This window comes from Pieris brassicae, chromosome 6 (assembly GCF_905147105.1).
Source record: "Pieris brassicae chromosome 6, ilPieBrab1.1, whole genome shotgun sequence".
Classification (NCBI taxonomy): domain Eukaryota; kingdom Metazoa; phylum Arthropoda; class Insecta; order Lepidoptera; family Pieridae; genus Pieris; species Pieris brassicae.
In genome coordinates this window covers 6,695,637-6,714,550 of record NC_059670.1, presented here as the reverse complement: position 1 = coordinate 6,714,550, position 18,914 = coordinate 6,695,637, and the positions used below count along the sequence as shown (strand labels likewise).

General features: G+C 34.5%; 1 protein-coding gene and 1 non-coding gene across 2 annotated transcripts; one reads left to right on the top strand and one right to left on the bottom strand.

The window, feature by feature from the left end:
- Positions 1–10,656: 10,656 nt before the first annotated feature.
- On the bottom strand, positions 10,657–10,729 carry Trnam-cau. The gene has a single exon. It is a non-coding gene; the product is annotated as a tRNA-Met (tRNA).
- A 6,106-nt stretch (positions 10,730–16,835) lies between these two features.
- LOC123711296 (la-related protein 6) lies at positions 16,836–18,914 on the top strand. Its single transcript, XM_045663809.1, has one exon. The coding sequence runs from the start codon at positions 16,906–16,908 to the stop codon at positions 18,118–18,120; it is 1,215 nt and encodes a 404-aa protein (XP_045519765.1). The 5' UTR covers positions 16,836–16,905; the 3' UTR covers positions 18,121–18,914.

The following is an 18,914-nucleotide window of genomic DNA, read 5'->3' as shown; positions in this document are numbered from 1 at the left end:
AAGGGTTGTATGTATTTTTGTATGCTGTATCATAAAAAGAAAATTGTCAAAAAATCACGAATTTCACGAAAATCGGTCGAGCCATTTCGGAGAAGTTTAATTACAAGCTCCGTGACGCGACAATTTTATATATTAGATTTTTAGATTGAGACAAATGCCGTCGCCTGACTTTCTTGTAGACACGATCAAGATGTACAACTTTTCTCTAGAACTCAATTATATATCTCTCCGAATTAGTAAAATATGTTTTCTTTCTGCCGTTTCGCCATATTACTTTGCAAACAAAAAAGTATTTTTTTATTTAACAGGAGGCAAACGGGCAGAAGGCTCACCTGATACCGCCGCCTGCCAAAAGGCGGGCTGCGTTGCCGGCCTTTTAAGAATTGGTACGCTCTTTTCTTGAAGGACCCTCAGTCGTAATGGTTTGGAAATACTTCAGTGGGCAGCTGGTTCCAGATAGTGGTGGTGCGCGGCAGAAATTGCCTTAAGAAACGCTCAGTTGTGGAACGATGGACGTAGAGGGAAATTTAAATTTTTCTTTGTTACTATAGTGATTTTCTATATGTAAAATATTTTTTAAAATCTGTTCCAGAGAGACAACCTTGCAGCCACAAAATCTGTTATAATATTAGTATAGATGCATAAACTGAGAAGTAGATACATGAGTTATGTAATAAATAAATTCCACTTTCTATCTAATACATATGCTAAATATGTTGAAGTACATGGAAAGTCCGATTGAGACAAGACTATTGATTGTTTTAACAAGATTAATAATGTTGAATAGGATTTTAAAACTAGAACATCGGTCTCTTTTAGTTGAGCCAATTACAGTACATTTATATATATGTGTAGTTCGATGCACGTATTGACATGAAACGTAGAAAATAAAGTATATGTTACCAATATTTGTATATAAAAATAACATAACGTAACTAACACTGTACTAACTTTTTCCTTATTAATAAGGCCATTATAACATAACGTTGACAAGTATATAGAACCATAATTTTCATGAAGTTGTTGTAAAAAAATTCTCTCGGTACGACTTTATTTTGCGGAATTGAATTTCGAAGTCTGTGAAACCTACTCAAACCGGAGATTTTTATGAATTCACATTAAGCATAATATTGAAAAACGAGCCTTAGCGCTAAGTGTTTAGCTTCCCACACTTTAAATAATACTATTACTTTAAAGATGTATTGGTTTTTGAGTCATAGTTAGTTTCTAAATATCACCCCGAATTCCTCAAATTCAGGATCGCTTACGCATTCTACTGTGTACAGTTTCAAGAATACCTTCTACTGAACGCCCATATAGAGCTTTCGATGTTGTGCGTGGTGAGATGGGTGACCTGTACCTTGTTCCATTTTAATAAAACATAATTAAAGGTATTTTGCAATATTTCTAAATCATTTATATGATATTGTTATTCGACTGATAGTCTATAATAAATATTATACATATTCAATATATATAGAGATTTGATAAAAATAATATCAATCTGACTTTTACTTTTTAATCTGTACTAAGGCAATCAAGAATATAACAGAAAGGCATAAGTGTTTAAAAGTCAATGTTCACGTGTCAATATTGTAAATAAGCTTATTGCACAGCATATGTGTAGTGTAGTGACAACGTACCAGAAGTGTGTCATGGTCTACTACTGATTTTTAAAAAAGAAACATCTTATTGGCACGACATATGGAACTTTGTCGAAGTGACTACGTAATCCGGTTCATATGTATAGCTTGGATATTTTAAAATATTAACTTCGACAAGGTACTCGATTGTAATGGAAATAAATCAATGTATGAACGGTGTAATTATCGGTGATTTTTTCGATAAGGTAACACAGGGTTAACAAGTTGGCGGGATTTTTAATTGCGATCCTATTTTGGCCTTCGATTGTTTAGGAAGTTTTTACTTATTTAAAACTTAATTCTCAATTCTAGTTAAGTTGATCTTGTAATCTTCTATATATATCTTCTTTTAACGAATGAAACAAGGTCGAAGAAGCATTACCCTCTTGATCCGAAAATTCTTACAAAATCGTTATTAAATGTAAAATTATTAAAATATTATATCGTTAATCTAAAAATAATTTTAACTTAAATGGTTGTCTTCCAAATAAGGTTTCGTTCGACCAGCTATTTATACAGCTAGTTACTCGTAATTTGAGTGCGTATTTGTGCCTTCCGGCGCGAAAGACCATTCTGGATTTTAGCGCGCGGCCCATTTCTCATAAGGTTTGAATGTCGTGATCACAGATATTTATATATCACATAACATAAACCTGTGGATGAAACGATTTTCTTACTACGAATAAGAACTGTTTCCTTCCCTGTCCTAAAGGCATCTTTTCTAAGGTGAGGCAATACTTCACACCTGGACAGCTTCTAATTATTTTTCCAAGCAAGAATTAGAAGCAGGTTCAGTAAAATATTGCTCCTCACATTTAGGCCTACTGTATGCTATGGACAATATAACGTATAGAGTAAACATCAACTCTGTGATCAACAGCTACTGCCACTTGGACACTGTCAAAGGACAAAGTCTTTTTCTCGTAGGTATTTTGTTGAGTGTGCATCAGTGCTCTATCATCTTTTCACCACCCGCCATCCAGGCGCACTGCTGGGTCCCATTATCAACTGGTTGACGATCCGAGCGCTGGCCGACCAGTTTTCCATTGAAGGGTACTCCCTACGTCTGTTTTTCCAGATAATTATAGCATGGCGCTGTTCAAGAAAACAGCAAATTCCATTTATGCTGATTTGACTTATCTTTCACACCAGTTTTATAGAAATAAAAAATAATAATTGAGGTTTAAAACATTCTTAATTTAAACCTTGAAGTCAACATTTCGTTATACTAATATATCAATCAAAATGAGACAGCTATAATCAAATTAACTGCTATTTGAGCGTAACAATTACCTCCTATAATTATATTAAACTGATAACTAATAGGTGCCGGTGTGATACTTAACGATCAAATTATTAATGATATTAATAGAACTAAACACCAGATAAAACGCTGTGTAAAAAAATATTTGAATTTTTCAATATGCGTTTACTGCGTATGTCAACGGTTGGGATGTCAAAAGTTCGTTTCGGTTGTGAAATGTTTCCAGAAAAGACGAGGCCATACCTAAATACCAGTCTCATATAATCAGGTATAAAAATATACTAAATGGTATTAAGAGAAACAGTGGCACTAAGGCCCTTTACCCTTGATGTTGTTCTTTGTCTCAGATTTTTGTGTCTATGCCCTCTGGATCATCGTCGATTTTTTAACTCAAATCAATGTCGCGTTTCAGTTTACACTGCTTTCCAATCAACACTTATATATATATAAAACTCTTTCTAGGAACAATTTCAATAAGGATTATTATTGTTGTTTTTTACTTAAGGACTTAATGGATGGGGCAAAGTACGTCCATAATCAATCTGCATCGCATATACGCATATGTTCTTAATACGCATTACTTCAGAATGTGCTTCTGTTAATGTGCTTTGTCAAAATAGCAAGTACTTTTTTGTGCATTAGTATAATCTATGTATCGTAAGTGACACGTCAACTGCGCCATTGACATACACATTTCCTGCGCGCGACCTCACATAAATTGTGCGGAAACACTGTCGGTGAAAGATAAGAGTAACGATAGCAAATAAATATATCATTTAGTTTTTGATATAACTTAAACAAATAATAATTTTATAGCGACATTTAAACTAGAAATTACTATATTAGTAATGAAAATTAAAAAGTTTTTGACGGGAAATCTTGCAAGTTATTAACCTAATTTAAAATCTGTTACAGAGTGAACTATTGAATGTTTAAGCAATTCTATTTTTCTAAAAAAATGCCCTAATTAAATATTAATAAAATTATTTTCCTAACCGTAGATGACCTTCCACAATGTCACACGAAATGACAATAATATAATAAGTATTTACTCGGATTTTATTTTACAATATGACAATTATATAAAAAAATGATGTTCCCAAATTAATTTATATTCTTTGATTTTCTCATCTTTTGCTCATAGCTTTAACATATTTTTATATCTTGTATAACTTTGTCCGATGTCTTTTGATTTTTCTAATGATAAAAAATATAGCATATAAATACATTTCAAAACCTTCTGAATGAAGAGTGCAGAAGAGGAAAAAAGTTAAGACGATATACATAAACAATAAAATTGCATAAGACATAGTATTTATGTTGCAATAACATTCCGCCTTTCTACATTATTTTACGGAATTGTAGAAAGTAAAAAAACAGTTATTCTGTAATAAACAGCCCACACTGTTTTAGAATAGTTAACGAGAAAATTCATGTTATTTCGTCTTTATTCAACGTCCATTAAACTCAGAGTCCGAGCTCTCTTTTGTTACACTTGGCCAATTGTTCTGTACGGCTCTGAAGCTTGGACAGAGAAGATACCCGCTGGCGCGTAGAAGCATTTGAGATTTGGTGCCATCGCTGCATCCTTCCTATAAGCTGGATCCAGTAGGTCTCTAACAAGAAGGTTCTCAGAAGAGTTGGAATGTCGAAAAAGCCTATGCAGTGTTCTGCATAAGCTAAGCTAAGCAACGAAAAGTTGACCGCTACCACCTCCTTCAATTAATTATAATGGGCAAAATCCATGGTAAACAGCGTGTTGGTAGAAGGAAGAAATCATGGCTTCGCACTGTGCCATGAGTGGACGGGTGTTGCCACTGCGGAAGATTTGCTGCACCTGGCAGGACAAGACACGCTTCAAGAGAGTGACGGCCAACCTCCAGTAATGGCCTCCCTATTACTGGCGGTTGGTCACTAAAATAAAACTCTTGTAAATAAAAATAGTTCTCGGTACTCTTTGAAAAATGTTATGTTAACAAAAGACAATACTAAGGTTTCATTACTTATATAATTTATTTTCTTACAATAAAGTTCACAAAAGAGTTCACGACTTTACATGAATTACAATCTAGCCTTTACAATAACTATAGTTAATAAATCATATTTTGTCGACTTAATTCTTTTATATACTAGTGAATAGGTAACTAAGGTTCTATGTTAAAGTCTTTTTATGACATAGGTATTTTTTTTTTTGTTAAATAATATATTATATTTAAATAATATATTTAAACGAGACAAGAATGGATGAGCGAAAACAAAATACTGAAACTGCAGAAACAGCAGTTTCTTCTTAATCTAAATGTTTCATAGAAAACATAACAAACAAGGCACTTAAATAACCAACAAGAATATTATTAGAAAACCTTAGTGTGTCACGTTAGTATAATAATATGTGTGACGCGTTTCCTAGTTTTAGCAATAAACTTTATTTATAGGATTCCTAGGTCATGGAAGGGCCTTGCGAATTGCAAATGCCTATTGTGATAAAACGGTTATAAATTACTGTTTACATATGATTTACACGTGTACGCAGAATAAAGATACCTAGTAAATAGCTACTGAAAACTTTCCTTAAAAATATTTAGATCAGTGTAGCGATTTCGATCTTAAAGCATCACTTACGTCTAGTTTTAATATTTTTAGATTTTGGTAATCATGTCCTAGACTAGCCCTTGAAAATTCAACTAAGTTGAATCATAGAGATCGTTGAAATCATACACATAAATTTAAATAAATAGAATTTTTAAAATGAATTATCGTTTACACAAAAATTTAATTAATTTAAATGCTGAAAAGAGTTGTTATTAAGAACAGGTGCCCTTACTGTAATTCAAGCTTTTACTTTGACCTACACATGAAGGTCGGTGTGCCAATAGTTCTGCTGAATAACTGAATAGCTGGTTTTTCCATAATAAATATATTTAGGGTTCTGCAACATTGGAATCCCAATTTCACGGTCACCATTATAGATGTAGAATTGACAAAAATAAAATAAAATGGGTTTCAGAAACAAAACTAATTCCTTCTTTGAACATTTAGGCCAGGAACGGAAAACAATACCAAGCGATGTTAATCTCATTTTAGTCTTGAAAATAATACTTTCGTATAAAGGAAGTTATCTGTACCTATAATAAATTACAGTATTTTAATAAGTAACTTTACGTTGGGTTACACTTTATGAGAATTTGTGAACTACGGCGTAGATCTACACTAAACCTATCTGCTATACACCCCGATTTGTTTAAATATGTACGGAACTAAAATTTAAACTAATGAGCACTATACTGGCGACGCGATGTCTTATAAGCTTCTAAGAGCCGGTTGAGGATAATATGTAAGATCGAGGCGATAGTATATCGCAATGATCTGGTTTTCATTTTGTGATTTCTAAGGACTTTATGACTTACAAAAAATGTGAATTAGACTTCTTGTTTTACACGTTAAAAGAACTTATTAAAATATAAACGACATGTCTCTGAAAACTTTTTGGTTAACGTTATATTTTTTGGAAAGATTTTTAATACAAATACTAAATAACAAAATTGAGCGCGAGCTTTAGTGGGCGAACCTTATCGAATGCTTGACTATAATTTTGTTGAAACGTGTGAAATTTTTAATTAAGCAAGTTTATTTAAATTTGGAATTAATTGAAATATTATGTTTGGTTCACTTGGAATTTCATTCGCTTATTAGTCCACATTTTATAATTTTATAAATTCGTGTTTGATGATTCATATCTGTGAATAAATTAAACCAAAGTAAGCATTCTCTCAAAATTCTGTCTCAGTTTAACATAGATTTCGTTTTTATTTCCAGATTAGCCAACAAAATTGACTAATCATTGATAGACGTTAAGTAAATGGGTGTAGTCTTGTCGATGGTGAATTGAATGTTCTAATATTTAAAAAAAATGAAACATATCGATAAACAGCCAGGCGTTCCCCTTAATCCAGAGGTCATTATTTACATTAGTTTACGTAATACTGCTTACTACATTAAGGCTTATAATAAAAAAAACAATAAATTAGCTATAAAAAATAAAGTAAAAATGTCGGCACTTTATAGTTTACATTGAAGTGCGAAATAAAACGTTTAATATTTTATTTAGTGTTTAATTGTATGAGATTTTATTACCGTGTCATAAAAATATGAAAAATAAATTATGTATGCGACGATGTTGGTGGCCTCATGATAGGTGTTCTTAAAATGATTTATAGATATATTTTGCAGATCTGAAACAACTATAACTTTAATTACTAAAGGAACTCACTGCATTTATGAACGTCGCTTAGTAGTCGCAATAATCACGGATTAAGAACTGCTACCTTCCGTGCAGAGCGAGCAGATGGAGGTATTGGGTTTCAGAGGGTAGGCGCCAGCATCTCCCAGACCGACAGTCACACTCCCATCGTCACTTGAATGAGTTGCCAGGCCCAGTGGAAGACGCCAAGCGACCAGACCTTGTTAACATTATAAAGTCACAGCCTAGGAAAGAGGAGAAAAGACACTCCTCTGCAGTTTAACTTCTTGGCGCTCTGCTCGATCGCATGGTATTAGACTATTAGGGGTCTATAAACTCTTTATTGGGCCCACCCAGCCAGCATCTCCAGGACCCCGCCCCTCAGTCCAACACCCACACTCCCAGCGTCGCTTTAATAAGTAGTGCCCTCCAGGCCCGGCGGAAGTCGTCAAACATGTAGCTAAGATAATAAAGGAGAGTGTTCAGAGGAGTTGTTTGGATTAATACCTGAGTTTCATCATCGGACGTCGAGGCAGAATACAAAATTCCACACGTATCACCTCGACGTCCGACGTTCTACGACTGAGGGTTTTTCAAGGCAATTTTTGCCGCGCACCACCGCTATGTGGAACCAGCAGCCCACTGAAGTATTTCCGAACCAATTCGACTTAGGGTCCTTCAAGAAAAGAGCGTACAAATTCTTAAATGGCCGGCAACGCACTCGCGAGCCCTCTGGCATTGAGAGTGTCCATGGACGGCGGTATGCCATCAGGTGAGCCTCCTGCCCGTTTGCCCCCTATTTTATAAAATAATAAAAAATAAAGTCCCTGTCTAGGAAAGGGGAGAAGACACTCCCCTGCAGTAGACTATATGGGGTCTAAATAATAAATAATAAATTGGCCCAGCGCGGGAGTGAATTATGAGATAAATAATGAGTCGCTATACTCAGACGTTCTGTGCGTTAGATCAGGGTTTTTTTTGAGGTTTTGGACTATTTTTTTAGTTTATTTTACTTACCATTTGTATAATACAACTGTATAATATACCTAATTATTTAATGTTATACATTTAAATGATTTATCATCGAAAACATGAATAATAGTAAAGTATTATCTTTATGTTTTTGTGAATGTTTTTTCGCACTTACAGCATACGAGCGTATCAATATAATTGTTGCCTGTAGGTGAACAACATTATACCTGTATTATGCATATGGACAATGATTTTTGCTAAATTAAGTTATAAGCCTAAGCGTTCTTTAATTTAAAAAATATACACCTCCAGTCAAAACAAAAAAGGCTTTACTAAATCACTACAACTGCGCTACTAATATTCTAATTTTCTTCTTTCATAGCTTCGTTCAGATTACAGACAGGCTGGGCTGATAATTAAGTATTATTAGTAACTGGGCTTACAATTCCTAATCCTAAAAGTATGAAAATTTTACGTATTAGGTGATTATTAAGTTTATTGTTCATACGCGACGAATAAAATTCGTGCGGGTGTTGAAGATAAATTTAAATCAGGTCAATTATTGTACATTTAAGCAAAATTTTCCCATCTTAACACCTAAAAAGCTCTCAGTTCTATACCACGCCACCGTAGATGATAAACACAAAAAAATTGGAAATTATAAATTTAAAAATAGAATAAATTAAAGTGGAGTTTTAGGATGTCGCTGGATATCCTGTTCCTATTTTGAAACACCAACGCGTTCGCCTATTACTCGGACCGAAAAGTGTAAGTAATGTACTCATGTGGTGTTGATCTTGGCCTTATTATATTTTGGCATTGAAAGTATCGCAAATGGTAGTGAGTGACACGTCAGGTCGCTCTTTACTTTGATATATGGTATGTCTCTCTCTTAACCAGAGGTCATATAAAACACCAAGCTTGTGAAAAACGGAGTATTATTGTTCTCCTTGAATTCCCTGTGCAAACACAACAACAAAACATATGTTTAACACTATATTCATTATTCTAAGTACCTTCAAGGGGCCGTTCAAGTATTACATAAGCAGATTTACTGATTTATACCCCCCTCTCATGTCAGCAAAAGTAAGCAAAGCACTCAATAATAATAGTACATAAACGTAAATTATTTTGTTGTAAAAATATTTAAAATTGCATTTCGTTTTCAAGCATAGACAATGTGTGTAAAAAAGTAAATAATTACTGTTGACGTAATCACCAAATAAGAAAATCAAATGTAAAAAATATATAATTTAATTCATGTCTATGGTAGATAAAACCTTCTTGTCTCCTACTATAGCCTTGTGATTGGTCGATTACTCGTCTCTGGCCAATCAAAGAACTGGGCGAGTTTGTAAGTGGAAATTGTGACAAAAACTACAATTATTATAATAATTATATATATTATATTTTTCCTTTAATTTTATAGTAGATATATGGAAACTCCTAATGCCAGGGGGATCGCGAGTGCGTTGCCGGCCTTAAGGGATATCATTAAAATAATGTATCTAACAAGTCACTTCTGTATTAGTTAGTTTTCATCTCAGTGTCAAATGAGAGATAAATGAAGCGCGAAATCGCGATTAATAAAATCTATTAGATATTGTCATGTGCGGATACTCAACTTATGGGGCCCTGGGCTATTACGGAGAAGTCTCCAGTAATAAACACTTACTTAAAACAAATGACGGGGAATTTCCCGTTCCGTTCGATAGACGCGAATCACGGGTGGATTGATCTCAGTTATTCCAACCTCATGATGGGTTTTGTTTAATTTTCACTCTCACCAGTGGGTGACCCAGTGACATTGTTCCAGTTCGATTCCGCGTTTCACCGACTCGCAAAAGGAAGATCATATTGAAGTGGATTGTGGGAGACTTTAATTTTATTTCATTTGTTATATTAATAATTTTGGACGCAAGTGTGTGTATTTTCATTTTCGTACCAGCAAATATTAATTGCGCAGAAATAAAAAAAGTTTATATTGTATATGTATGTAAATTGGGTTTCAAACATCAAAGCATAATGTTGAGAGTTGCCTAAAAGTTCTACGTAATACAAAATAATGTTTTTTTTCTTTATAATGATAATGATGTCTTAACAAAGATGCAGCTAAACGATGACCTTTATATCTTTAGCGCATATTGTATAGAAACCTACAGTTCAATTAATCATTCAGCACATATTTTTACCTTAACACATGTCGACCTAGAATACACGGAAGAGACCTTGGTACGGAGGAAACGGCGAGGGTGCAAAGGATAATGTCGCTAATAATTATCATTTTGTTTTGTTTCCTTCAAGTGGCACGGGGAAATTTCTCAATTCGGTTATTCATTTGTTTTTGGAATCTAGCATGGCAGACAGTGTAAATTTAAACAATAGCTCATAATGAATGATAGTTATGTTGAATTCGGAAGTAAAGATGTATGAAATGTAAATAAATTTTGCAAACAAACAAATAAACTTTTATTTTAATAAAAAACGTATGCTACATTATAGTTCTTAAAAAATACAGAAATAAATATAAAAAGATATGCCCCGGGTGAGGATCGAACTCACGACCTTAAGATTATGAGACTTACGCGCTGCCTACTGCGCCACCGAGGCTATTGGTTCATGATGCAAAATGGAGAATCGTATATATTACAGTAATTGTAATTGTATTTATCTAGTTTTATAGACACCACAATATGTAAAGAAATTTGTTTGCGAGTCAAATTTTACATTTTATTCTGTAAATGTTTCATCGCCGCCGCTGCAACTGCGGAGCTAACACACCCGGTGTTGCAGACCTTTCAGGCAGTGCTATGATCTTTTCTTGAAGGCTGCTAAGTTCAGAAATACCTTTCTGATAGTTCCTGTGGTGATCCTGTGGTAGAGAACTTTGCCTCAAAAATTCATAAGTTTTAATTTTGGTTGATATTGTTTGAATGTTTTGAAGTACACTTAGTTATGATGCATCTGATGACCCTATACTAAACTAACAATATTTATGATTACGCCAAACTACCAACATCACCCTACAAAAGTTAGGATTAGAAATCCTACGATTCGGGTCAAATAGGTAGGTAACATAAACCTACCTACTTATTTGACCCGAATTATATCAATTGTTATACTGTCAACACATAATTCGATAATCCAAAGAGCCTAAATACGATTATAATACTTATAGCTAAGGGAGCGTTCAAGTATTACGTCACGCAATTTCGAGATTCTTGACCCCCCCCCCTCCCCACATGAAACACAACGTAACGTTTTCTGTATCCAATAGTAAAACGTTTCGTGACCACCCCCAGTGACTATTTATACCTAAAAGTTACCATTATATGGTGTAAAGTACTGGAAAGTTGAAAATAATATTAACAATAACGCGTAATTCAATCCCCACCCCTCATCGTAGCGTTTTACATGAGGACCCCCCCAAATTCGTTACGTAATACTTGAACGCTTTCTAAGTACAGTTTATAAAATATAATATAATAATGTATTAATGGTCCATTACGTCAATTCAATGCATTTTTATAAATTTAATGGTGCACTTGGGCGTTTAATATTTAAACTAAAAAAATCAGAACAAATTATAATAATTAATTAATAAGGGTAAACATCTTATCGCTTTCGAACGATCTCTTCCCTGGCAACTTATTCATATAAAATTAAATAAGGTGAGCAGTTGAGCACAAGTGCAAAACAACATAAGAGATAGATACAAAATTTAAACATAAAGATGAGAAGAAAACAAACAATAAAAACAGATCATAATATAAAAAATATTGTTATGGATATGACGTGGACAAGTAATGCTTATTTATTTATTTATTTTCTCCCATATAACATTTACAACAATAAATAAGATTACAGGTGAGAAGGTATTGGGAGACTGGTTACCATTCCACAGCAGTCATATTGAGTGGTAACAAAACGTACATACATATATGGGTAGGCAAACAAATTTAACGTTTTAAATAAGGAAAGAAAAACAAAACAAAGCAGTCAATTAGTTAGAATTTAGTAGAAATAAAGTTGTATGGGTGTATTGTAGGGTGTGTGTATGAGAGTGTGAGTGTTAGAAGGGTGTGTGTAGGTATGTGTCAGGCATAAGCCTGAGAACATATGTGAAAATTATTTTAATACATTTAGCAGATTTTCCGTTTGGTTATAGTTCAAAGTAAGTAAAAAGTATGAACTATTTGCTTTACACGTTTTTTAGTTTTAGGATAGATATTCAGAGTTTTGTTAAGTTTGTTATACAAGTAACTGCCCAGAAAAAAGAACTATCGCTGACAAAAATAAGAAAAAGATAGGGTTGTACAAACGCTATATTTTCGACGTTTGTCCAATATAGCGGTATCGAAGAATAACAGCGAATGTTGCTTAAAAACAGCTGACGAACTGTAACTAAAGAACTGGTTTTATAAAGTTCAGCAGTAGGGAAACGCTTGTGCAGTAGACATTTAAAGGAAGATAGAGAAGTAAATTCCCTGGGATTGAGTAGAGGATTCTATAGGATTTGCAAACCCTAGAAGTTTACCACACAAAGTTTAAATATAACGCGTTATATTTTGAAGAACTACATTGTAATGGGTAATTCTGAGTTTTACTTCAGGAGTATGGATTAAAAAAATGAAAACATATACACCAACAAATGAATTTTATCTCGAACTTTAAGGTTTTTTTTTAATAAACGTAGAAATCTAGGTCGTACTTTAGCAACGTTGAATTCACCTCCGAACCTCCTTGCAAAATATCTTCAGAGAAAACGGAACAAATCGTTGCCTTGTGTATCGATAATTTCATTACAATGTAATCTAACGGAAGGTGTTCTGTATGAAAAACATCCAAGCTGTATAAAATTGCATTTTTTTTGTTGCAATAACAACTACATTTACATGTGGGTATAATTTCGGCCAGAAGAATCGAAATGTTTTAAATTTATTTATTAAAAAAATGTAAATGTAGAAAATACATTGAGAGCTATCCAAATTTTGGTATGATTTACAAATTATCTAGGAACAGAATTGACTTTCTTGTGTTTAGTTTCACGAGGTGATCTTGCCTTAATAAACTACAAATATTTCCTATTTTCTAAACTTCCTACAAGGAAGGTTAGACTGACTATAACAAATATTTTGTAGAGTGCTTAAATAAGTAAAAATACAAACATATAAACCATTTTAAGTGCATCCAAACTATTAAAAACCACAGCGAAATGGAAAGTCAAGAAAGGTGAAATAAAATGTGGCAATCGACCGTATTAAAGAAATAAGGGTTCCAAATTTATATAATAAAAATATTTATTTCGAACACACGAGTATAACGAATATACTTCTTTAAATATTTTTAAGCAGACATAGCAGATTTCTGGGTGATGCTCAAAGTGCTTTTGTTACAATTTGAAACTAATACTTGGATTCGTAACCGGAACGAAATTACTTAATATCCCTTTTGATCTCGGTTAGTGAAAGGTTCGCTTTCGTACTCAGCTCTACGAACTACATTACACATAAAGAACTGAATGCAAACCAAAAGTATACAAAAATGTTTTTCTACTGTGGCTAGCGTACATTTCGTATTACACTTCGTTACTGTTTAGGTTTGGATTAGTAGGCAGCCGAACACTGCCCCAAAATACATTATTGCTAACAATTGACCTTATTCCGGCATTCAAAATAATAACCAACTAGGTTAGGAGCAACAGATAATTTTTATTATTTTACATAAAAAAATGGCAACACTATCGACTTCCGCTGTTAAAAGGTCTGTTCCGTAATTCCTTTTGAATATTTCGCTCCGACCTTATAATTTCTTGACCATATATAACAAGTGTCTGTTAATGCAGTTTTATTTTAATAAATCGTTTAAAAAGCAATATTGTGGCGAATTAGGTTATAACAACTGATTACTGATATTTGTTTTAACTCACTTTAAAATAATTTTTACACTCCACCTTTTGCAATTTCAAATACGTTTGCCCAATTAACACAGATACTTGGTTTTTTAGATATTTTAAATTGTTTCATTTATCTTGAAATAGCCATAGAACAATTCTCAAGAAAACTTAGCGCGAACTATGACTCACATAGGTTTAGGCTTTACAGTCGAGATGATAAATATGACGTGTTGGATTTTGACATACCGGAGTATTAAATCACGCTAAGTCTCAACTATCAGATATAGATAGTCTTATCTTCTCTCTACGCACTCCAATAAGTTTATACAATCTATATATATTATGTCTATTTGTAAGAAAACACTTTTTAACCGGATTGAAGCTATAAGTTTAATTAACAATTTTCTACTTGCTGTTTCAAGAATACTGGCGCTCCCAACTATGTCCTTTCTTGGAGCCAATCGTACACAGTTGGGGATGATGTTGTGGTCTCTGCATCTTTTAAAAAAATTTATGGATGCTAGGAGACGAGATGCCTTTGTTTTTTTGAATTTCAGTCGTCTAATTTTGTTTGCATTTTCCAGTCTGTACTGTTGCACATAGTATTGTCTTTTGTTAACATAGCTTTTACACATTTACAAGCTAGCAGCTTCGATCCGGTTAAAAAGTGTTTTCTTTCCATGTGTAAAAGCTATGTTAACAAAAGACAATACTATATCTATTTGTTTTCAGGTTTACGATCGTGTTAACGTGATGCAAATGTATAAAAAGTTCGAGATGAATATCAATATAGACTTTACAAAACATGACTTCAGAATATCCTGAGGATAAAATATACTTTCAGTTACATATAAATTTTAATATAAAATATGGTTTATATTGCATGAATAGTTTTAGTTGGAGAATTCCATCCTATAGGGGAAAGTCAATCGCTGAGTCAACAATACTGTTCTGTTCTTTGTACCGCGTTATTATACTGTATCAAATATCAAATCCCGTACTAGAGTATCACAAGTTAGGCAATAATCCAATGAGTGTATTACGCAGGTTGTGTAACTGTGGGGTGACTGCTCGCTGTAATCTCATTTGCTCTGTGACGTCGAATGGCTTCTTGTTTTTTACCTATCTGATTATACAGACACGCCTAGGTGCTATTGTGTTTGAAAACTAATACTAATAATTCGGAATTAATTGTTTTGCAAGATTTTAAATCTTTGCATCTGTTTAGTAGCGGTATCTACCTTGCTTACTTTTGAATACATTTTATACAAAACTTATTTTTTAGTTTTATTTATTGAATTTCTCTTTTAGTCAGAAATGGAAAGTGAAACACTTTATTTTTAATTATAACTTTGTTTAATTTCAGATCACTTTACATTTACTCTTTCTGTGCATGCCAACTGAATTCAGTATTTTTATAGATAGAGAAATAAGGTTTTTTTTTATTTTTTAAACTTTTTCCTATTAAATAATTTAATATACGTGCAAAACCCTTTGTCCTGATATGTAGACCTAGTTATTTGTAATTGCGTTATAGCAATGTAGGTTACCTTCCAATAGTACTTAAGTAGGTAGAAGAAGCCCTAGAAGTGACGTTATAGGTAAATTTACAGTTTATACAGGTAAAAAGCATGTGTAATGAACACGTGGGCCGGCAGATGCGATCAAGAATGCCATAAGTGCGTAGTACTCTACAAAAAACCTATACAACCTCTGGAGCATAAGCTTTTTAAAAGCAAGTAAATAGCGTTTTTACTTACAACTTCAATGTGGGTATAATATAATAACGACATACACATCAATGGTATTGGAATGCAATAATGCCTTAAAATTGTTATTCGAATAAATCAAATAAGAATTTTAATAACATGTCCTGCCCTGTCCTGGCTTAATCTAGCACAAATATTTTAATAAGTTTTACTTGGTCTGCTTTCTAGCAAACAATATAGTATAAAAGTTTATATTACTATTTATGATGACTTAATCTGTGTTAAACATAAAATTAGTATTATTTGCATCAGTCCTTTTTCACGGTCGGTTGTAATGGAGCATTAAAGCCTATGGTATCTTTGAGTTGGAGTACATGCGAAGCAGATCCATTTTATGACAGGTGTAAGATGCTGTAGCCACTTTTCATCCGTCACCAATAGTAACAATTGCAAAGATAAAAAATACAAAACAAATGTTTCTTACATATTAAATCTTAATCTAGATGTCTTTAATTTTATTTATTTTTTCTTTTATTATTGAAATGTTTCCCTTTAAATGTTGTGTCCACTTTTTATTAATGCACATATGCATGTATTGTGTTTTTGTGTGTCGTGTGTTTTCTGTAAGTGTTTATATGTGTTGCGTTAGTGTGCCTTTTAAAATAAAAAAAAACCGCGGGCACATATTTCTATGAGAAATACATTATTGTATTATACTTATAATTTATTTGGAGGAATGAAAATAAACTACTTTAATGGCCAATTACCTAATTACAGCTCTTTGAAAGCGAACGATTTATGATACCGTTAAATTTTAGTATCGACTATGTAACATCTGCGCGTTTACACGAATATCATGCAATTATTCTAAATAATCTTAGATAGCGTATGAATGTTTACAAATGATCCAAGGTGCGTGAGACCTCGCATTATAATAAGCGCAAAACAAACTAGCACTGAGCGCAATCTAAATGGGCAACACATGTTAAGTAATTAAAACGCATGCGTCGCGAAGTCTGCAATGTCATCTCACTTCTGGTTTCTGAACGCCTTTTACTGTGCATCCCTCCGATATTATAAAAGATACTTTTACGCGCCGCGCGCCCGCAGTTCGATACGCGCCATCGAGTGAGTCGCACGCTCCTCTAATGCAATAGTGGTACTTCCACGCGCTAACAGAGATGGAGGGGATACCTCCTAGCCAGAGCATGCCTGAACCCGACGAAGGCATAACTTCCGACCGTCGTCCGTCTACCGACGAAAATGCTGATCTTTCAGACACGGCTTCCGAAGCCGGCTCCGGCGGCGGAAAAGATTCTGGCTGCGAAGTCGCTCCCGACCCGCAGGAACCGCCATACGCACCACCTGACGAGGAGCTAGCCAACCGTATAGCCTCCCAAGTGGAGTTCTACTTCTCGGATGCTAATATTACTAAAGACGCTTTCCTGCTTAAGCACGTGCGAAGGAATAAGGAAGGATATGTCTCTCTAAAATTGATATCCAGTTTCAAACGAGTAAAACATCTTACAAAGGATTGGCGAGTGGTAGCAGAAGCCTTGAAGAAGTCTACAAAATTGGAAATTAATGAAGCGGGAACTAAATTACGTCGAATCGATCCTCTTCCCGCATACGATGAGACGACACCCTCAAGGACGGTAGTAGCTGTGAAGATGCCTATAGATCGCCCGTCAGTAGAAAATGTGTCAAGGTTATTTGCGGGCTGTGGTGAAATTGCTTTGGTTAGAGTACTACGTCCTGGAAATCCAGTTCCTGCTGATGTCCGGCAGTTCCTAAATAAAAATCCCAGTCTTGTTAATTGTGTGTGTGCGTTGGTTGAGTTTACAGAGTCTGAAGCAGCTCGAAGTGCACTAAAGCTTCAGACCTCTGAAGAAGATGGTATGAAAGTGTATGAGTTAAACGGAGTCCCTAGGGAACCGAAAAGGAAAACTCCAATTCGCCGTGCAACACCGAGGCGTCATGAATGTGAATATTCATCATGCTGTAGTGGATCAGAACCTGAATTTGACTACAGATATGTCGCACCATTTTACAGAAGGAATTCAAGTGGATTTTTCACGCCGCGTTCTCCTGAAATTCAAACATGGGTGCCCCGTCGGCAATCGACTTGCAGTCATAGCTCAGATTCTGGAGTTTCTTTCTTCTGTGGTTCTCGCCGAGCTTCTCAAGCGAGTACCGGAAGTGCAAGTAGCGCTGAAGGCTGGTTGTCAAGAAGGCTCTCAGGTTGTTCGTTGACAGGAACAGAATGTGGTGGCAGGAGGTTATCCTGCACGCCTCGTTTTGAACCTCGAGCTCCTTTAGTTCCAGACGGCACAAGGGGCTTCCATGCGGCTTCCCGTCAGCGTAGAATCTCGGACCTTGCGTTATATTCGCGCTAGAAAGCGCCCGCCAACCGTGACACCTTTCTAATGACGATGGATAACTTACCTTTCACGTTATGCCTGCTAGGTTCAACAACGAGGAAGTGAAGTAGGTGTGTTAGTTGTATTCTTATTTTATCTCCTTTTTGTGAAGTTACCTAAATGTCGTTGATTCGGCGTATGTGATCGCTCATTTATTTAGAATAGTTGTTTAATTTATTACATCTAGTTTTTAATTTATTAGTATTTATAACCGCGTATTTATTGCGGCTTGGACGTGCGCTGTGGGCGAGTTTTCATCCATGTATGTCAGAGTTGTGAGCACAAAATTTAAATAGACAAAGTCGACATCCAAGAAAATGTAGGCTCAAATCTGGAATGCAAGATAGTGAAATGACAGAGCGTGGGGTTTCGTAAATACAGCTGAATGCACTCGCATTTACATAATATGTCGTAAAGATGAAACGCTGGTCTCTGCCGTTGGCGTGCTTTATTGGTGGGCACAATGCGCGAACGCAAAACCGTCCATTGTAATATTAAGTCATAATCTTAAGTCAGTCGCGCCATCATACTTTCATTTGATTTGTAATGTTATGTTTTAAGTTTTGTTGTGATTTTACATGTAAAGTTATGTAACCGTAAGTGAAAGTTATAGCATTCGAAGCGATACGAACGCGTCGGCTGCAATACTTTCTCACTTACGCTTTTTTATTTATTATCTTTTGAGGAAGATTTTTTTTTGTAAATTGGCTTTTGGCACAATGTTTTCTGGTGCTTTTTACGTCTCCTCTGCTATTGTAAAATAAATAAGT